At 61.1% G+C, this 21,118-nt stretch overlaps 1 protein-coding gene across 5 annotated transcripts in view; it reads right to left on the reverse strand.

Moving 5' to 3' along the window:
- ARHGAP23 (Rho GTPase activating protein 23) overlaps window positions 1-21,118 on the reverse strand; it is an 80,889-nt gene that overhangs the window by 17,345 nt on the left and 42,426 nt on the right. For 4 of the 5 annotated variants that reach the window (XM_070060766.1, XM_051825628.2, XM_070060764.1 and 1 more), the window contains 10 exons: window positions 19,963-20,106; window positions 14,368-14,685; window positions 13,217-13,278; window positions 12,872-13,002; window positions 11,384-11,505; window positions 10,996-11,151; window positions 7,503-7,581; window positions 1,980-2,053; window positions 1,741-1,830; window positions 703-828 (listed from right to left, as the gene is read on the reverse strand). In XM_070060766.1, coding sequence (XP_069916867.1) covers window positions 703-828; window positions 1,741-1,830; window positions 1,980-2,053; window positions 7,503-7,581; window positions 10,996-11,151; window positions 11,384-11,505; window positions 12,872-13,002; window positions 13,217-13,278; window positions 14,368-14,685; window positions 19,963-20,106 — 1,302 coding nt within the window. The remainder of the gene's footprint in view (window positions 1-702; window positions 829-1,740; window positions 1,831-1,979; window positions 2,054-7,502; window positions 7,582-10,995; window positions 11,152-11,383; window positions 11,506-12,871; window positions 13,003-13,216; window positions 13,279-14,367; window positions 14,686-19,962; window positions 20,107-21,118) is intronic. The other variant, XM_070060765.1, reaches the window with a different exon arrangement.

Genomic DNA, 21,118 nt, shown 5'->3' on the forward strand with positions numbered 1-21,118 from the left:
ACAGCCCCGGCCTGCGGCCCCGAGCCCTGAGCCCCCAGGGCAGGAAAAGGTCCAGGTCCGGCCCTTGCGGCCATTTGGGGAGTGAACCAGCGGATGGAAGACCTCTCTCTCTGCCTCTCTGTAACGCTGCCACTTAAATGAACGGATAGATAGATCCTTTCTTTAGGGAAAAAAAAATTCCTGCGCTCCCCAGAAGGGGGCGGTGCCGCCCAGGATTTGGCTCCGGAAGACCACGGGCTCCTGCGCCCTCTGCTGGTCGCTCTGGGTTCTCCTGCCCTCGTGGAAGAGGAACAGGCAGAGCCTGCGAGCAGGGAGGAGACAGCGAGGCACTGCAGGCTGCAGTCTCAGGCCACTCTGTGCCGGCCCCATCCACTGCCCCTTCTCCTGGGCGTCACCATCGCCTCTCAGTGGGGCTGGCAGGGCGAGTGTCAGATGCCGGGAGGCGCTCCGCCTCCATCGCGCCCGACACGCACCTGCCTGCGTTTCCGCCTCCCTGGGTGCCTCCTGAATGCACCACTTCCGCCCTCCCTGCCCGTCCTCCTCCCTCTGACTCTCACCACTGCTTGGAAGCTCCGGGTTCTCCCGGTAGGCGCTGGGCATCCCAGAACAAGAGACCCTGGGAGGAGTCGCTGTTGTGCCTCGAACGCAGCCCCCGCCCCCAGCAGCCGGCCTGAGCCCGCCCACCAGTCTTGCGCGGCTTACGTGCTGGATCAGCGTCTCCACGATCTTGTAGCGGTCAGGCATGTGTGTCACCATGTCCGTCATGTTGTCCTCGGACGTCCTCACCAGCGTGGGCCCGAAGACCAGGGCCAGGTTCCGGGGCTCCATCTGGGCAGGAGGCAAAGCAGATCCAGGTCAACTCAGCCCCGACCTCCTCCACGTCCGGTCCTCCCTTGCTGCAGGCCCCAGAGGCCTTTAGTCCCTGAGCACGAGCTGGGCCGGACGCGCCCTCGCACACGGGACAGGTTTCAGCACTACTCGTCCTCAGGCCCGACAGCCATGGGCAGTGCCCAACCTGCACACCTGTACAGGGCAGCCCCGAGCAGTCCCCATCTCCCGGGGCCAGCAGCGGGGACCCTGGAGTGGGAGACACGTGAGAGGCCCTCAGGACTTTTTTTTTTTTTTTTTTTTGACAGGCAGAGTGGACAGTGAGAGAGAGAGACAGAGAGAAAGGTCTTCCTTTTGCCGTTGGTTCACCCTCCAATGGCCGCTGCGGCTGGCGCACCGCGCTGATCCGATGGCAGGAGCCAGGTACTTATCCTGGTCTCCCATGGGGTGCAGGGCCCAAGCACTTGGGCCATCCTCCACTGCACTCCCTGGCCACAGCAGAGAGCTGGCCTGGAAGAGGGGCAACCGGGACAGAATCCGGCCCCCCGACTGGGACTAGAACCCGGTGTGCCGGCGCCGCAAGGCGGAGGATTAGCCTAGTGAGCCGCGGCGCCGGCCTCCAGGCCGTTTTAGGAGCAGGAAAACCTATTGCTCCCCTCGTTTTCCCCGCTGCAGACCCAGAAGACAGGAGTCTGAGCTGGCAGGATGCGCCAGATCAGGTAACAGAGCTCCCTCGGTCGCGGGACGGCGGTCTCTGTCCCTGGACGCCCTCAGGGGCTCAGGAGAGGGCTGACCCACCGCACTGAGGGGCTGGGCCGGGCAGAGGGCCTTGGGGGGGCGCTCAGAGACCCTGGGGAGGCCTGGGGAGTTCTCTGCTGTCCGCCCCCAGACCCCACGCCCAAGCCCAGGCACCTTGTTCTTCTCCGAGTGGTCAGCGATGGTCTTGAGATGGCCCACGAGGAACTTGAGCGTTTCATAGTAGTGTGCTGGGAGGTCCCGGATCTGGGGGTGGGGGGCAGAGAGCAGGGGCATGGACCAGGCTGTGGCAGCCTCTCCAGGCCCCGCCCCACTGCCAAGCCTCCGGGAGGCTGGAGTCACCCTCCACCCCGCCCCCACCCAGCCTTCCCTTGAGTCAGCGGCCCCTCCCTCACCAGCTTCCGCAGCGTCTTCATCCGCTCCCTGGCGTCCTCGATGCGATTGGCCTCGATGAAGTCGTTGTATTTGTCTAGAGGGCAGGAAGAGTCCTTAGGGAGGCGGCGGGCAGCCCCTCCGGCGCTGGGCCGGGGGCCGCTTCTGCACTGAAGACCCAGTGCTCTGTGCCCCTGCTGCTGCAGTCTGGGGGCCCCGTGGCCTAGCGTTGGGTGGGACCACACCCACTGCGGCTGGACGCAGGTGTGCACCTGCCCCGGGGCACCCAGGGCTGTGCACATGGGACAGAGTCAGACCTGAGCTACGCTGCACACGGCTCCCGGGTAAGGGGTCCCTGCCCCAGGCTCCGGGACAAGGACACCAAGTCTAGCAGATCAGGAGGGAGGGGACCCGGGGGGGACCTCAGGATCCCCTCCTCCTGAGTCTCAGGGAAGTCCAGGGGCAGCTTCCAGAGAGGAACCTTGCAAGAGAAGCCGATTCGCAAGTTCGCGGCTGAGGTCGCCAAGCACGCCTTGAGAAGGCCAGGGTTTGCCGGAAGGCGGCGAGTGCGGCAGGTGCACAGGGGAAGCGGAACAGGTGAGGGCAGGGACAAGGACAGGGACAAGGACAGCGCTGCCGTGGGCGGGCTGCCTGGGAGTGGCCCTGGGACAGGCGGCTGTCACTCGGGGAGGGCGGGGGACCCCACTGTTGCCGTCCCTTTGGTGCACATGCTCAGCTGCTGGACGGAGCCAGGGAGGCACTGGGTGAATAAGAAAGCATCTGTGCAATCCTCAGGCTGAGCACAAGATGCAGAGTCTACTCCAGAAAGAGAGTCTACTCCAGACAGAATCTACTCCAGACAGAGTCTACTCCAGAAAGAGGGTCTACTCCAGAAAGAGTCTACTCCAGACAGAATCTACTCCAGAGTCTACTCTAGAGACAGAATCTACTCCAGACGCAGAGTCTACTCCAGACAGAGTCTACTCCAGAAAAGGGTCTACTCCAGACAGAGTCTACTCCAGACAGAGGGTCTACTCCAGACAAGAATCTACTCCAGAGTCTACTCCAGAGACAGTCTACTCCAGAAAGAAGGTCTACTCCAAAAAGAGTCTACTCCAGAAAGAGAGTCTACTCCAGACAGAGTCTACTCCAGACAGAGGGTCTACTCCAGACAGAGTCTACTCCAGACAGAGGGTCTACTCCAGAAAGAGGGTCTACTCCAGACAGAATCTACTCCAGACAGAGTCTACTCCAGACAGAATCTACTCCAGAGTCTACTCCAGAGACAGAGTCTACTCCAGACAGAGAGTCTACTCCAGACAGAGTCTAGTCCAGAAAGAGGGTCTACTCCAGACAGAGTCTAGTCCAGACAGAATCTACTCCAGAGTCTACTCTAGAGACAGAGTCTACTCCAGAGTCTACTCCAGAAAGAGGGTCTACTCCAGACAGAATCTACTCCAGAGTCTACTCCAGAGACAGTCTACTCCAGAAAGAGGGTCTACTCCAAAAAGAGTCTACTCCAGAAAGAGAGTCTACTCCAGACAGAGTCTACTCCAGACAGAGGGTCTACTCCAGAAAGAGGGTCTACTCCAGAAAGAGAGTCTACTCCAGAAAGAGAGTCTACTCCAGACAGAGTCTACTCCAGAAAGAGAGTCTACTCCAGAAAGAGGGTCTACTCCAAAGAGAGTCTACTCCAGAAAGAGAGTCTACTCCAGACAGAGTCTACTCCAGAAAGAGGGTCTACTCCAGACAGAGTCTACTCCAGAAAGAGGGTCTACTCCAGACAGAGTCTAGTCCAGACAGAATCTACTCCAGAGTCTACTCTAGAGACAGAGTCTACTCCAGAGTCTACTCCAGAAAGAGGGTCTACTCCAGACAGAATCTACTCCAGACAGAATCTACTCCAGAGTCTACTCTAGAGACAGAGTCTACTCCAGAGTCTACTCCAGAAAGAGGGTCTACTCAGACAGAGTCTACTCCAGACAGAATCTACTACAGAGTCTACTCCAGACACAGAGTCTACTCCAGACACAGAGTCTAGTCCAGAATCTACTCCAGAGTCTACTCCAGAGACAGAGTCTACTCCAGAAAGAGAGTCTACTTCGGACAGAGTCTACTCCAGAGTCTACTCTAGAGACAGAGTCTACTCCAGACAGAATCTACTCCAGAGTCTACTCTAGAGACAGAGTCTACTCCAGAAAGAGGGTCTACTCCAGACAGAATCTACTACAGAGTCTACTCCAGACACAGAGTCTAGTCCAGAATCTACTCCAGAGTCTACTCCAGAGACAAAGTCTACTCCAGAAAGAGAGTCTACTCCAGAGTCTACTCTAGAGATAGAGTCTACTCCAGACGCAGAGTCTACTCCAGAAAGAGGGTCTACTCCAGACAGAGTCTAGTCCAGACAGAATCTACTCCAGAGTCTACTCCAGAGACAGAGTCTACTCCAGACAGAATCTACTCCAGAGACAGTCTTCTCCAGACACAGAATCTACACCAGACAGACTACTCAAGACAGAATCTACTCCACACATAAAGTTTACTGCAGAAACAGAATCTACTCCAGAAAAAAAGTCTACTCCAGACACAGAGTCTACTCCAGGAACAGAGTCTACCGCAGACACAGAGTCAGCTCCAGAACAGAATCTACTCCAGAAACAGGGCCTACTCCAGACAGAGTCTACTCCACAGACAGAGTCTACTCCAGACACAGAGTCTATTCCAGACACAGAGTCTACTCCAGGAATAGATTCTCTCCAGAAACAGAATCTACACTAGAGAGAGACTACTCAAGACAGAGCCTACTCGAGACAGGGTCTACTCCAACACAGAGTCTACTCCAGACAGAATCTACTCCAGAGAGTCTACTGCAGCATCAGAATCTACTCCAGACACAAAGTTAACTCCAGACACAGAGTCTACTGCAGACAGTCTACTCCAGTCACAGAGTCTACTGCAGACAGTCTACTCCAGAAACGTGGCCCACCTGATGACGTCCTAGAAACTGCCCTCAGCCTGGTAACCAAGACACCATGCTACAGTCCAGCAAGCTGGACCTGCACCCAGCTCTCCCACGTGAGTGGCGGGGTCCAGGCACCCTGACCACCTTCTGCTGCTTTCCCAGGTCTGGTCGTACTGGGAAGTGAAAGGACACATGGCAGACCAGAGGAGCCTGCAGTGCTCACGGGGTGCACATCTGCGACACCCCAGAAGCTCATCTCCATCAGATTCATAGGAGAGAAAATGGCCCAGCACAGAAAGAGGCCGGCACACGGGGCAGGCGCTGGGCACAGAGTTCGAGACCTGCATCTATTGCCTGGGTTGGAGTCCAGCTTCCTGCTAAGCACAATCCAGGAGGCAGCAATGGCTCAAGTACCTGGGCCCCTGCCACCCGTGGGGAGGACCTGGATGGAGTTCATGGCTCCTGGCTTTAGCTTGGCCCACCCTGGCTATTGAGGGCATATTGGGACTGAACCAACAGATGGAAGGTTCGTTCTCTCTCTCTCTCTCTCTCTCCCCCTCTTCCTTTCAAATAAGTAAAAATACATTTAAAAAGCCAAAGAAAATGGGTATATAATATGATTAAGCAATTACAGAGAAAACAGAAAAATGGATAAAAATCAGGGACAGAAACGTGATCTCCTGCCGCTGTCCCCTCTCTGGGTGGCCGCGACATCCAGAGCTGACATGGCCGGGAGGAGACGAGCCCTCTCCAGGCTGGGCTGTGGCTGTGGCTGTGAACTCGGCCTCCTTCCCATGGCGGCCTGGCGCCAGCTTTCACAGAGGAGGGTGCTGGCGTGGGGCACGGCGGGTTAAGCCACTGCCTGCGGCGCCTGCATCCCATCCCGCAGCAGTGGTTCAAGTCCCAGCTGCTCCACTTCCGATACAGCTCTCTGCTATGGCCTGAGAAGGCAGCGGAAGATGGCCTACGTGCTTGGGCCCCTGCACCCAAGTGGGAGATCCAGAAGGAGCTCTGGGCTCCTGGCTTTGGCCTGGCCCAGCCATTTGGGAAGTCTCTCTCTTTCTCTGTCATCTTGCCTTTCAAATAAATTTTCAAAGTCCAATTTAAAAAAAGACAGTCTAGGGTCAGCACTGTGGTGTAGCGGGTAAAGTCGCCACCTGCAGTGCCAGCATCACATATGGGCGATAGTTCGAGTCCTGGCTGCTCTACTTCTGATCCAGCTCTCTGCTATGGCCTGGGAAAGCAGTAGAAGATGGCCCAAGTCCTTGGGCCCCTGCACCCGCATGGGAAGACCTGGAGGAAGCTCCTGGCTCCTGGCTTTGGCGCAGCTCTGACCATTGCAGCCAATTGGGGAGTGAACCATTGGATGGAAGACCTCTCTCTCTCTCTCTCTTTGCCTCTCCTCTCTCTGTTTAACTCTGACTTTCAAATAAATAAATAAATCTTTCAAATAAAAAACAAAGAGGCCTGAGTGTGGGCCCACTGAATGTGGTGGCGGAATGAACAGATCAGCCTCCAAGGCCGCCAGCCCGCGGCAGGGGTGAGGCCCCGGGCAGGGGCAGGGCCTGTGATCTCTGACACGTGACAGCCCCGTGGCAAGTACAGAAATCCCAGTCTCCAGGCCAGGGACAGGCAGCCGTAGTGGCGGGATCTCTGCCGAACCCCGCGAGCCTCAGAGGGGCAACCTTGCCTCTGGAGACAGCAAGGCCCACGCCGGCTCCCGAGAGCAGACTGCACACTCTGCCCGGTTCTGTGCCGGAAGCCTTCTGCCGGGTCTTACCATCAGCCATGATGGCAGTGCTTATGCCACCGATCAGGGCTGTGCCCCCCTGCCAGATGTTAAGCGGCCAGCAGCGATCTACACCCAGGGGGGCCAGTGGGGGTCTTCCCCGTGGTCACAGGAGGGCCAGGAAACAGGTGGCCAAGAGCTGTGTGGGCAGAACCTGGCTCTGTGGCTGCCAACCCTAAGCCTGGGTCTCCCCGTCTGGGCACAGAGAATGCAGAGAAAGCTCAGAGGCCACCCTGGAGGAGGGGCAGGGGGAGGTCAGGCACCTTCGCCATCTCCTTCATTCACACAGGCACGTGCTTCAGGGTGTCTGTTTGCTTGAGAGGCAGAGAGAGAGAGAGAGAGAGAGGGAGAGAGAGAGAGTCCATCTGCTGGTTCATAGAGAGAGAGAGAGAGAGAGACTCCATCTGCTGATTCAGAGAGAGAGAGAGAGAGAGAGAGTCCATCTGTTGGTTCATTCCCCAGTGCCAGCAACAGCCAGGGCTGAGCCAAGGCCAAGGCCAGGAGCTGAGCGCACCATCCACGTCTCCTCCAGGGTGGTGGGGACCCGAGGACCTGAGCCGTCACTGCCACTTCCCTGGACTGCACCCACAGGAAGCTGGAGTCAGGAGCCAGGGCTGGGAACCAAATCCAGGCCCCGGATTGGGAGGGGGGTGTCGCAATCACTAGGCTGAACAACCGCCCCTGTGTTTCATTTTTAATCAAAAGGTAAAGCCAACCACCCAAAAGCAACACCGCAAGAAATGGAGTGGGCAGCGTGCAGCCGAGACCCCCGCCCCGCCCCCACCTCCTACTCACCATCGGTGAACAGAGGCTCGGGCAGCTTCCGGAAGAAGGACTTGAGCAGGCTGCTGATCACATTGAGGTCCTGCCAGCGCTGGGGACGGGACAGAGGCGTCAGGCCCAGGGGCGTCCTCTCTGCCCACAGAGGGGTCTCTGGGCTGGGGCCTCACTCCTCGGGGCAGCGGCAGCAGAACCCAGTGCTCAGTGAAGGTCCCGCCCCCACCAGCCCCCAGGATTCACAGAAAGTTCAGGTCAGGCACTGTGGGCACAGAAGGGAGCAAGGGCCACCCCCAGGGGCTGCCGACAGTCCGCCATTCGGTTCCGCAGGGGCCAACTTCAGCGCCTGCCCACTAGTGCACCCAATCAGCAAAGAGTCACTGGCTGCCCTCCCCTTAACCTGGAAGTCTAAGGACCCCCAGCACAGCAGGGGTTCCCTGACTCAGGCCCTGTGCACCTGCTGGCCCCCACCTAGAACCCTCCTTCACGTCCTGCCTGACCATCGCAGCTGAAGCTCCACCTCCGCGGCCCCGAGCCCAGCCTGTTTTTGTTTTATGTTCTGTCTCCTTCTTCATGTCCACACCCCGTCTCTCTTATTCCCACTGAGTTCCCCTCAGCCAGCTGGGCCAGTCAGCCTGCCATTTGCAGAGAGCATTTATTTATTTATTTCAAAGGCAGAGTTACAGAGAAATAAAAAGAGACCCAGAGAGAGAGAGAGGTCTTCCATCTGATGGCTCACTGCCCAAACGGCCGCAACAGCCAGGACTGGGGCAGGAGCCTAGACCTCCATCTGGCTGGCGCTGCAGCTCACTAGGCTAATCCTCTGCCTGCGGTGCCAGCACCCCGGGTTCTAGTCCCGGTTTGGGTGCTGGATTCTGTCCCAGTTGCCCCTCTTCCAGACCAGCTCTCTGCTGTGGCCAGGGAGTGCAGTGGAGGATGGCCCAAGTGCTTGGGCCCTGCACCCACATGGGAGACCAGGAGAGGCACCTGGCTCCTGGCTTTGGATCAGCGCGTTGTGCCGGCCACAGCGCACTGGCCGTAGCAGCCATTGAGGGGCGAACCAACGGAAAAAGGAAGACCTTTCTCTCTGTCTCTCTCTCTCACTGTCCACTCTGCCTATCAAAAAAAAAAAAAAAAAAAAAAAAAAAAAAAAAAAAAAAAGCTCCATCCGGATCTCCCACGTGAGTGGCAGGGTCCCAGGCACCCAGACCATCCTCTGCTGCTTTCCCCGCTACATCAGGAGGGAGCTGTATCGGAACCAGCACTGGCACTCAGGTGGGATGCCAACGTCACAGGCAGGGCCTTCACCCACTGTGCCACAGCCCCATCCCCGGCTACGTTGGGGTGGTTTCGGCCTGGGACGACATCTGGCCATATTTGGAGCTACTCTGGTTTTCACGGCTGGGGGTTGCCACTCGCATGCAGTGGGCAGAGGCCAGGGATGCTGCTATACTTCCTCCAGTGCAAGACAACGCCCAACAGCAAAGAGCTATTCTGCCCAAAACGTCACCCGTGCAGAAGTGCAGAAACCCTGGTCTGAAAGGTGGTTGCTGGAGGCACGCGTGCTGCAGCGGCTGAAGCTGGCTGGGACCCTGCATCCCATAAGGGAGCGCCTGGTTCCGGGCCCGGCGGCTCTGCTTCTGAGCCCACACTCCTGCCGGCACACACCCTGGGAGGCAGCAGATGGTGGCTCAAGTATTTGAGCTCCTGACAGCCGTGTGGGAGACCTGGATAGGGCTCCTGGCTCCTGGCTTCATCCTGCTCCAGCCCTGGCTGTTGCCGGCATTCAGGGAGTGAACCAGCGGATGGAAGATCTTTTTCTATGTCTCTCTATGTGTGTATGTATATGTACATATTTTTTCTTTTGGGCCGGTGCTGTGGTGTAAAAGGTTAAGCCTCTGCCTGCAGTTCTAGCATCCTGTATGGTCCCCGGTTTGAGTCCTGGCTGCTCCACTTCTGATCCAGCTCCCTGCTAATGTTCCTGGGAAAGCAGCAGAAGACGGCCCAAGTGCTTGGGTCCCTGCACCCACGTGGAAGACCCGGAAGAGGCTCCTGGTTCCTGGATTCTCCCTGGTCCAGCTCTGGCCGTTGCAGCCCTTTGGGGAGTGAACCAGTGGATGGAAGATATTTCTCTGTCTCTTATAGTCTCTCTCTGTATCTCTGCCTTTTAAATACTTAAATAAATCTTTTTAAAAATTTGTAAAAAGAAAACTGAGCCAGTTATTGTTCCTTCTGTCCACTAGGTGGCACTGTCACCCCACACGGCCAATAAGCCAGACACAGCCACCTGGCTGGGAACCGCCCAGAAAGCAATGTAAGATCCTCCACAGTGACACAGCCTGGCAACACACACACACACTCCTTGCTAACGTCCATCATCCCCACCGCAGGCCACAGGGTGGTGCTAGGACACAGGGGCCGCCCAGTGCACTTGGCGCACCCCTCCTAGGACTGGGTCCTGACCAGCAGCCCCTCAGCTCTGGTCCCTCTCCCCCGGCTAAGGTCAAGCAGATGTGCTTTGAAGCATCCACTGCCCGCAGTGCTCACTCCGTCACTTCCCGACCCCCAGGGGCGGGCTCTCATCTCCCAGTCGCTCCCTGGGGCCCTTGACCCATCCACCTCCGCCAGCCCCACGTCCCCTCCTCCTGTCCACTCCAGGTCCAGCCCTGGGTCTCCTGCAGCTCACCCTCTCCCCCAAAGAGCTGCTTTCCCGGCCACCCCACCTCCCATCCCAGCTCGACCCCACGCCTGTCTCTAGGCCGCCCTCAGCCCGGGGATGGACTGCTCCATCCCCCAAGCAGGTGGGCCTCCGTCGCACCCAGCCCAACAGTCCGCTGCTGGACTGTCCCCTCTTCAGCGCCCTCGCCCCAGTCTGCGGTGGGAGCAGAGACCACCAGCACCCGGCTTGACGCTGGCCTCGCCTTCCATCCTTCTCCAGGGCACGCGGCCTTTCCCAAGGCCCTGCCAAGGCCTCCCTGGTTCCTCGCAGTCGGGCAGAAGCCAGGCTGCTCCTGCTCCAACCCTTGCCTCGCCCACGCCTCCCCAGCGCCAGGACCATCGCGGACTGCCTGCCTCCATTGGTTCAAGGCCGGCGGCTTCAGGGGGGCCAGCCAAGGCCCGAGTGTGGAGAGTGAACCAGCGGGTGGGGCCGTTCCCTCTCTCTGCTTCTCAAAGCAGTCATCAAGAGTAAAACGCACACACCCAGGTGACCCAGTGCCCTGGTCCTGCTTCGCTCTCCTTCCCGGCCCGACAGCTGCTCCATGCATGGTGCTCTGCGTGGCGGCTGTTTGCCCCTTCCTGCCACGATTCCACCCACGGAATCAGGGCCCCGGCCTCTCGCTGCTGCAGCCCTAGCTCCTAAATCACAGCCTGGCAAGGGGAGGGACCCGCTGTGAAAAAAGCCCTTGTCGCCCGGCGTGCCCGGGACATGGCCAGGACAGGATGTGGCACAATGACCTTGAACTAACAGACCGCAGGGCTCCCCGCCCCCGGGGCCCCCAGGCGCGCCCACCTCGTCCTGCAGGTTGATGTCGCTGGGCCCGCGGTTGAGCTGCTCCTGCAGGCTGGACACCACTGCGTTGTTGCCGGGCACCCGGTAAATGCCAGTAGACTCCAGCCCTCGTGCCTCCACGATGCGACAGCACGCGGCCACGATCAGGGGCACGCGCTGGGGACACAGGCAGGGCCGGGGGTCAGGGAGGCAGAGAGGCCCAGCTGGGGCAGCTCAAGGAACCCCATGGGAGGACAGGAGTCCCTCGCTGCCTCCCGACAGCACCGAGGACTGGCAGGGACCTCAGCTCCCAGCCCCAGGCACCGACGCCAGGCGGGGAGCTGGTGCCAAGGCCTGTGCAGCCCTGAGCCCCTGCGCCCTGGGCTCCCCTGGCCTGCCCGGGACCCACCTGGTTCTCCGTGGCCGGCTGGCACTCCTCCAGCCGGACCCCAAACGCCCGCGGGGCTGCCTTCTTGTTCTTCTTGATGATGTTGATGCCCCAGGGGGTCTTGGGGGCAGCGGCACTGTCATCTGGGGTGGGGGAAGCAGAGTCAGGCAGAGCTGGCACCCAGGACACCGCACACACGGTCACTCACACAGGGCCTCCCTGCGAGGGTGGCGGGAAACCACTTCCGGACAGAAGGCCGAGGGATGAGGGCGCGCACCCTGCAGGAGACCTCAATGCCACCGAAGGGCTTTCGTGTGCCCTCGAGAACTGAAACTACCAGGGCCACCGCCAGGGGTGCCCGCATCCCACATCAGAGCGCTGGGTTGAGTCCAAGCTGCTCCGTTTCCAATCCAGCTCCCTGCTGACACGCCTGGGAAAGCAGTGGAAGACGGCCCAAGTCCCTGCACCCACAGGGGAGACCTGGAAGAAGCTCCTGGCTCCTGGCTTTGGCCTGGCCCAGCCCTAGCCCTTGCAGCTATCTGGGGAGTGAACCAGTGGACAGAAGATTTGAAACAGGGAGAGGTCTTCCATTCGCTGGTTCACTCCCCAGACGGCTGCAACGGCCAGAGCTGAGCCGATTTGAAGCCAAGAGCCAGGAGCTTATTCTGGGTCTTCCATGTGGGTACAGGGGCCCAAGGACTTGGGCCATCTTCTACTGCTTTCCCAGGCCATAGCAGAGAGCTGGATCGGAAGAGGAGCAGCCGGGACTAGAATCGGCACCCATATGGGATGTCAGTGTTTTGGGTCAAGGCTTTAACCCACTGTGTCACAGCGCCGGCCCCTGTAACTCTGACTTTCAAATAAAATAAATAAATCTTTAAAAAGAAAAAAGGAAATAGAGGGGCTGGCACCATGCCATAGTGGGTCAAGCCACTGCCTGTGGTGCCTGCATCCCATATGGGCACCGGTTGGAGTCCCAGCTGCTCCACTTCCAATCCAGCTCCCTGCTAATGTGCCTAGGAAAGCAGTGGAGGATGGCCCAAGTGGGTGGGCCCCTGCACCTGCATGGGAGATCTGGATGAGGCCCCTGGCTCCTGGCTTCAATGTGCACCAGCCCCAGCTGTTGCAGCCATCTGGGGAGTAAACCAGGGGAGGGACGATCTCTCTCTCTCTCTGTGTTTCTCCTGTTCTCTGGAGCTCTGCCTTTCAAATAAATAAACAAATTAAAAATTGCTAAAATTATGCAGTGGGAGCCACAGACTCAGATACAACCCAAGAAAGAAATCTCTAACAGCCAAAAGTGTGTGAAGATGTCAAAGGCTGCCTCTGGGGGTGTGGGCCTTCCGCCCCTAAAGGGACACCAGCAGAGACCAGAAGCCCCCCAGGCAGGGTGCTGGCTCACAGGCCCTCAAGGATGCACGCCCGCGCACAAACACACTCTCCCCTCTCCACGCAGACCCACAGTGCAGAGCCCGCAGCCCCCAGCCCTGTCCCCAGGCGCCTTCCTACCCTTGCCCGCTGCAGGCAGCTCCTGGGTCCTGAGGCCGCGGGCAGCACTCTGCTTGAGGAACTCAGACTTGAGGCCCCCCAGGCCCCGAGAGCCTTTGGGGGAGGAATCAGCTTTGGGCCCAGAACTATGGCTGCGTAGAAAAAGGAGGAAGGAGGGGTCGTCATCTGGGGTGGCACAGCAGGCCCCCGCCCTGGCCTCCTGCCCCCTGGGACCACCCCACCACCCAAGCCGAGCCCTCCTGGGCTGCCGGGGAGTGCAGAGGCTCCACACCCGGCCCCCATGTGCAGGGACACCGGAGCCACTTCTGCTACCGCCAGGGGACCGCTCCCGGGGCCGGGCCTCACCTCACTTTGCGGTACTCATTAAGCTTCTTGCTGATCAGAGCTTGGTTGGCACAGCCGGGGTCCTGGGCAGCAGAGAGGAGACAGCAGCCACATCAGTGCCCACCGCCCGCCTGGCCTCGTCCTGGCCTCACCGCCCCCTCCTCCGCCTGCCCAGGGCAGGGCACAGACCCTGGGTCGGGAGAGGCCAGGGCTGGACCCCGTGTGACCGTGGGTAAGCCATCGAGCCTCTCTGAGCCTCTGTCCCCTCAGCAACAGGCACGGGGAGCCAGCAGGTTGAGGCGCACTCATCACGCGCACGGCACTCATGTCCCCGCAGGAGCAGCGGCTGCTGTGACAAAGGGAGCGCAGGGCTCCCTGACCACACCCTGCCGGGGACAGCCCCGCCACACTCCCGACTGCAGTCAGGAGACACTGTCCAGACGGTCAGCGAGAGGTCACGTCTTCCGCAAGAGGGACGGGCTGTGGCCGGGGGCTGAGCACAAGCGCCCGGCTCCCACGGCCAGAGCAGGTGCCCATCTGGCCCGGCGCCCAAGCCCAAGCCCAAGCCCCTCCTAATTTGGCGCAGGCGTGCCAGGGCACCTTTGTGTGGGAGCGCACGGGGTCGGAGTGGAGAGAACCCCGCCCAGGCCCCTGGAGGGGCTCTGGCTGTCCAAGACAGGATGCTGTTTTTCACAAATTTCCCCAAATTCCCGCCAATGCCCTTGGCTCGTCCCCTAACCGTCTGCTGCCAGAGGCCAAGAGGCTCTTGGCCTCCCCTCAAGGTCATTGTGCTCAACCCCCTGCAGAGGGGCCAGCCTCATGCAGTTCTGGTGCAGGGCGCCCGGGCCTGTAACACGGCGAGTGGGGACATCCCGGCCTGCGCCTGCTGGGAGCCGCACTGGCCTGCAGGTGACCTGGCTGCGCCGGAGCCCACCCAAGGCAGTGCTAACAGCAGTGGCAATTACTGCCGTTACTGCAGCCACTCCTGGGACTGCCAGGCGCTCGGTGCGTTTTCCCTGTATCAAAACCCACGAGTGCGGGTACAAGGGGCACTCCTGTGCGCTCCACTTTCTGGGGGGGGTGAGGCTCAGAGAGGTCGCCCGAGGTCACGGTGGCCACAGGGCAGCCCTGGCCTGCCCTCGGGGCCCGGCTGGGGCGAGCACGGGCCTCACCTCGCCCTCGGCCCTGCTGTTCTCCCGGATCGCTCTGATCCAGCCCAGCATGTCATCCCGGTCCTCAGCCTGAAAGAGATATTCACAGAAGTCAGCGGTGGTCAGCCGGAACACGTGCCTCCTCTTGGTCTCGCTGTAGGAGATGTCCACCAGGCAGGAGCCGATGCAGACGGGCGCCGCCTCGTCCTCACCTGCGCCGGCCGCCGCAGCCCCCGCCGCCGCCGGCCCGGGCTCCCGCCGCTCCTTGCTCAGCGAGAGCGAGCGCGCCCGCAGCGCGGCGTACACCCGCTTCCACTGGCGCAGGCCGCTGCCCGCTTTCTGCAGGGAGACACGGGTGGGGGGGAGAGACGGGGAGTGGTGAGAGCTGGGCCTGCCTGCCCGCCCAGAGCCAGAGGCACGGGAAGCAGCAGGCAGCAGCCAGCAGTGAGGACAGACCCCAGCCCACTGCCTGCCAGGGGCCCCCTGTTCCACCTGCACCTGCACCTGCGTCTGACTCCCTCGCAGCCCCCACCTGCCTGTGCACCCCAGCCCATCTCCTCCAAGTGGCCATCATCGCCCCTCGGGGCTCAGTGATGCCCCAGGGCACTGCAGGAGACCCCGGGCGGCCTGGACTCCCTTCCCAGCAGGACCCACCCTAGATCAAACGCTCAGCAGCCACGCTGCTGCCGCCCTCTCGGGTGAGCGGTGTCTCCGGCTCTGGGGAGCCGCCTCTCACTGGACTCCCATCAGCACGCTGTGCCTAGGGGCGGCTCTCACGGCCTCCCCGGCCCGCCATGTGGCCAATCCAGCAGCCACCTCTCTGCCAGTGCCTCTGTTTCTTTTTAAAGGTTTATTTATTTATTTGAGAGGCAGAGTCACAAAGAGACAGAGAAAAAGAGAGGTCTTCCACCCACTGGTTCGCTTCCCAAATGGCTACACAGACTGGGGCTAGGCCAGGCTGAAGCCAGAAGCCAGGAGCTTCCTCTGGGTCTTTCATGTGGGTGCTGGATCCCAGGGACTTGGGCCATTCTCTACTGTCTCCCCAGGCCATTAGCAGGGAGCTGGATCAGAAGTGGAGCAGCCGGGACTTGAACTGATGCCCACTTGGGATGCTAGCGCTGTAGGCTACGGCTTTAACGCACTGAGCCACAGCACCAGCCCCTTCTGCCCATGTCTTAACCATCTTTCCTGGTTCTCCTCCTAACTGCACTGGCCCCTTCTTTGTCTCCTCCTCTGCACCCCATCCCCCACGGGGCGAGACAGCCTGCAGCGACACTTGTCTAGAGCCCTGGGGTGGAGGTGCCATGGCATCCGCAGGTAGAAGTGGGAGCTCTGCTAAGACCCCACAGCCACCCCCCCCAGTAGAATCCCCCAGCCCTGAAGTTCAACACAGCTGAGGTTGCACCAGGTTGGAGGGGAGGAGCTTTTGAGCTTGGCCCCAGTCCCTCCTCTCCCTGCAGCCACCCTCAGGGGCAGAGTCCACGGCCCCTGGCTTTAAACCCAGCCCTCTGCCGCTGTGCACATCCCTGGCCCTCCCAGGTCGGCTCCGCCTCTCCACCTGCCGCTCTCAGGGGCTTTACAGGCCACTGACACTGTGCCACTCACCATCCAATCTGCTCCCTGCCCCCACCGCCATCTTTCCCAGCTCGGTCCATCTATTTAGTTGCCCAGAAACCCGAGCGAGGACTTTAATTCCTCCTTTTTTGTTGCTCTTAACATCCAATGCATCAACCACCACTGTCCTGCTTCAAAAACATTCCATCTCTTGGGGTGGGCATTTGGCCTCGCAGGTAAGATGCCCGTGTCTCATATCGCAGGGCCTGGGTTTGGTTCCTGGCTCTGGCTCCTGATTCCAGCTTCCTACTAGTGCAGACCCTGGGAGGCAGCAGAGATGGTGCACATGCCCGGGTTCCTGCCCTGGCCACTGTGGGTGTCCGGGAAGTAAACCGGTGGACCAGTGAATCTTCTTTGCCCCTCTGCCTCCCAAATAAGCGATTTAAAAAACTGTCCCTGGGCCGGCGCCGCAGCTCACTAGGCTAATCCTCCGCCTTGCGGCGCCGGCACCCCGGGTTCTAGTCCCGGTCGGGGCGCCGGATTCTGTCCCGGTTGCTCCTCTTCCAGGCCAGCTCTCTGCTGTGGCCAGGGAGTGCAGTGGAGGATGGCCCAAGTGCTTGGGCCCTGCACCCCATGGGAGACCAGGATAAGTACCTGGCTCCTGCCATCGGATCAGCGCGGTGCGCCGGCTGCAGCGTGCCGGCTGCGGCGGCCATTCATTGGAGGGTGAACCAATGGCAAAGGAAGACCTTTCTCTCTGTCTCTCTCTCTCACTGTCCACTTTGCCTGTGGGGGAAAAAAAAAAAAAACCACCGTCCCTGTCTGCATTTTTCCCATCACTTCTTTGTCCGCACCACAACACCTCCAGCCAGCACAGTGCACAGCCAGTCCCGCCCCCACTCTCTCGCGCCATCCACTTAGACGGGGGGCAATGTCAGCTCCCCGGCGCGGAACCCCCTAAGGGCCCTGCTGCCCTTACACTCCAACCTGAAGCCTCAGTGGTCTGGCTCAGGCTCATCTCCCCCCTCCTTTCTCGCGAGCCCAAGCCACGCCTCCTGAGCTGTCAGCTCTGCAGGTGCCATTCCTTCCCCTGGAGCCCCTCCTCTCCACCACCGTCTTGCCCTGTCACCTCCTCTGATCAGTGTTTTTTTCCCCCTAAAGGCAGCTCTGCCTCCCTCCAGACCGGACGGTGACCCTCTCCTTGTTCATTCGTCAGTGTTTGCGGGGCAGGGAGCTGGGCCGCCCTCACCTGCACGTCCCAGGGCCGAGCGCCATGCTCACCGCTTTACTGAACATATGCATTAATGGTCCTCGCAGCGGCCTGGAACCAGCGGCTCCACCTCCCACCCAACCCCAGGCTCCTTCCCACTGCTGCAGACCTACCCACTATACCCCCGGCACAAGCTTCTGCCTGCACAGAAAACCAGAGGCGGAAGCAGGATGGCAGGCAGGGCGAGCACAGCCACGTGTGGTCTCCCACTGCGTGGACCCCGTGCTGTGCGCCCTGGCCACCATCACAGAACTGCCAGACAGGGACAAAGATGCTCAGAATGAGGGACGGGAGGGACCTCCAGGGAGGCTCGTAGTGTTAGGAATAGGAGGGGTCAAGGGCAGCCCCTGGACTAACCCAGCTGGACAGCCTTGGCCAAGCCAAGCCCCTCCCCACACCAGTGTCCCCTGCTGGTTGACTGGGCCCTCAAGGCCACACATGGACTCTGTGGCTACAGGCACGCGCCCCCCTACAGCTACCCCTCCCCTGCAGGTAATCAGGGTCCTCAGAAGAGACTGGGGGCTGGGGCGGAGGGGTGGGAGGCTGGGACCCCTGGAGCAGACGCCCACAGGTCCGAGCTGACTCGGTCCCGCCCCCCACTCCCAAGGGCACAAGTGACCTCGGGTGCCAGCCAGCAAGCAGATGGAAGCCCCTGTCCTCCAGACCTGGTTAGTGAGCAGGAAGGGGCCACCCAGGGCTGGGGACAGGCCACCTGGCAGGAGGCGTGCGCAGCTGCCACAGGACCATCCAGTCGCACGCGGCCCCGGCCTGGCCCACAGAGCGGGCCCTACCCTGCTGGCTCCCTGCCTTCCCACTGGCTCTCCTGTGGTCTCCACGGCCAGCGTCACCTCCTCCTCAAGGCCCAGCTGGGTCCCTGGCCTTCTCCCTCGTGCTCCTGCACCCAAGGCCACCACTGCCCACCTGAGCCTCCCCAAGCCCCTCAGAGCTGCTGTCCCCAGGACACCTGCACCCTGGATGTCACATGACCCCAGTGCAACCCCCCCGCTTCTTCTCCCCAGACCTGCTCCTGGAGTGCCCATGACCGCGGGTAGGGGGTCTCACCACCCATGACCTTTCCCACAGCCCAAGCCAGGAACCAGGAACCCTGCAGCCTGCTCCTGCCTCTGCCTCTGCCTCTTCCTCACCTCCCGGTGCACCTCCCAGGCATCAGCAAGCCTAGGCCGGCCGTGCCCTGAGATCTCTCTCCTCAATTGCCCCCTGCCCCTGGCCCACACGGCCACCTCGGTCAGGCCCCCTTCGCTCACCTGGCCAGCGGTGGTGGCACTGTGTCCTCCTAACCACTCCTCCCCTCCCCACCCCATCTTGTGCGTGGATTCGCACTTCCCTCATGTCTCAGGCCTCTGGACACCTCTGCTGCAGCCCGCCACCCACCCCAACGACCCATGCTGAGGTCTCTGAACTCCCGCACATCCCAAGTCTGTGCCCTTGGAGCTATCACGTGACACGTGTGCGAACCCCAGCAGGGCAGGGCTGGGCCGGCTCCCTCACCACCACCTCCCCAGAACGCAGGAGAGACGAACGGACCACAGGTGACGAGCGCTGCCCGGGCCACGTGCCTCGCCGTCCTCTGCTTGGGGCAGGCAACTCTGGGCCCAGCTCACAGCTCAGAAAAGTGAGGCTCGCCAAACCGGAGGCCACAGGGGCCCGGGGGGTCGGGGGCAACTCAGGCCCTAGGGGCCCGACCTATGCCATCCTGTCAGGTGCAGACGAGAAACGCGGGAAAGCGGCATGGGCCCGCGCTGAGCATCCACAGGCTTTTTCTTCTCGTCATTCCTTATTCAGGAGGGCAACACCCAGCGTTTGCGCTGCACTGGGTTCCGCGATCACCCAGAGACGAGTTAAGGTGCACAGGAGGCGAGGGGCAGGACACAGACAAACACCACGCCACGTTATGCAAGGGACTTGAGCGTCCGCCGGTCTGGGTACGTGCAGGGGGCCCGGGGCCGCCCCCCGCCGTGGGTGCCTAGGGCTGCCTCTGAGAGCAGCCGGCAGGAGCGCAGCTGCCAAGCGCCAGGCCCTGGGGAAAGCCTTCGCTGAGATCATGGCCTCCCCTCCCAGGATTATCACGAGCTCCCTTCGCGGGCAAAGACGCCGAGTCAGAGGGAGGCTAGGCGCGCAGAGCGAGACGCTACAGCCGCCCGGCCACTCAGTGTGGGCCACTTGGAGGGCTCTGCCCTCTCCCCTGGCCTACGGCCCGGCCTGGGGCTGCAGCTCTCTACCCCGGGGACACCCTCCCTGTCCAACCCTGCCCCGCCCCAGACGGTCCATGCCATTTCCGCCTCTCACCTGTATCGCGGTGGGGGCTCCTAACTGGCCATCTCGCCTCCAGCGAGGCCTCTCTAATTCACCCCCAGGATGCCAAGGCAGGGATGACAAAGCTGCAACCCTTCCAGGGGCCCGGGGCCTTTGGTGCCCTCAGGATAAAGACTCAGTCCTCAGCCGGCCTCTGCCTCTGCCTCCTTGGGACTCAGTGTCTCTGACGAGCACCCTGCCCTTGCTCCTCCTTTTTGCTGAGCCCCAGTGACCATTTTTGGGGTGATCGTCATTCTGGGATGGCTTTGTCAGACCTGGACGCATGACTTGATCAGATCCATCCTCGGCAAAGCCCTCCGCCATGGTAGGAGGCCTGCGGGTTCTCCCTGGGGAGCTGGTGCTCGCCGCTAGCCTCTGTCCCTCTGGCTGCAGCCTGTCCTCTCTGGTCCAGAGCCGCGGGGGCCGGGTAGGAGCAGCTAGACAGCTGGGCCGGAGCCCCATGCCTCCGCACGTCTTACCTTGCCCTTCTTGGTGAGGATCTGCTTATAATACAACCAGCCCTCTCTCCTGATGTCGCTGAAGTTGGCATCCGAGAGGTCAGAGGTTGAAGGTCGCTTGGAAGGGGCCTCAGCATCTTCGGAGGTGCCCCAGCTGTCCAAGGACTGCAGGGAGACAGCAGAGGGCAGCTTAGGGTGGCTCCTGCAGTACCAGCACTTCAGGAGCCCCATGGGCCGCTGGCAGCCACCGGAGCCCGGCTGACGCCGGTGCTGCGCTCCGCTGTGCTGTGTGACCGCATGGGCGCCACCTGCCCTCTCTGGCCCCTTGTGTGGAGATCACGAGATGTGCGCAAAGCAGAAGCCGGAAAGCTGCCAGCAGGCCCTGGCCTCCCCACGCTGGAAGAGCCAATCTGGAACCTCTTTTAACTTTACAGCGTTAGAGGAATTAAGGAAGCGGAGGAAACGGCTGTGTCACCCAGGAGTTAAACAAGCAGCGCAAGCGGGAACATCAACAAGGGCTGAGCTGCGGGAGCCGCAGCCTGGCCGCGAGGAGTCAGAGGAAGTGACAGTGTCAACAGGACTCGGGCGAGGGGGCCCTGGCAAGTGTCAGGCAGAGTTAAGTAAGCAGAGGAAGTGATAAAGGAGGAGGCAGGTGGCCACACCGGCCAGGTGTCAATTCCAGCCAGGCATCTGGAAGCGGGCGGCTTTTCCAGCCTGGAGCCGGGCGGTGCAGACCTGACCCCATCTCCTGGGTCTGAGGCTGCAAACTCCAGCCTCTCCGTCCGTTCGCCCTGTGTGCCCCCTGCCACGCACCTCCCTCCCCCAAGGCCCCGTGTGGGCATGGTTGGTGCTCGGGACCCAGCAGGGAGCTCCATGCGTGGAACCCTGCACTCGGGTTTCTATTCTAGCTGGGGGCCAGGGACACCGCGGCGCAGGGAGGGAGGGGGCCGGCGGGGCAGAGGTCGCCATGCCAGGGGCGTGGCCTAACAACCCTGGAGGAAGTGGGAAGGTGAGCCTGGTACACATGGCGGGGAGGACCCAGAAAGGCACATCCCAGAAGGCGACGGCAAGTGGTGGGAGGCCCACGGGGTCCCGACATGGACAGCGCCCACGTGCGGGTGGGGGTCACACGCTGACACAGCCAGGGCAGCGGGTATCCCGGGCCTGTGCCCCTCAC

This window comes from Oryctolagus cuniculus, chromosome 17 (genome assembly GCF_964237555.1).
Source record: "Oryctolagus cuniculus chromosome 17, mOryCun1.1, whole genome shotgun sequence".
Classification (NCBI taxonomy): Eukaryota; Metazoa; Chordata; class Mammalia; order Lagomorpha; family Leporidae; genus Oryctolagus; species Oryctolagus cuniculus.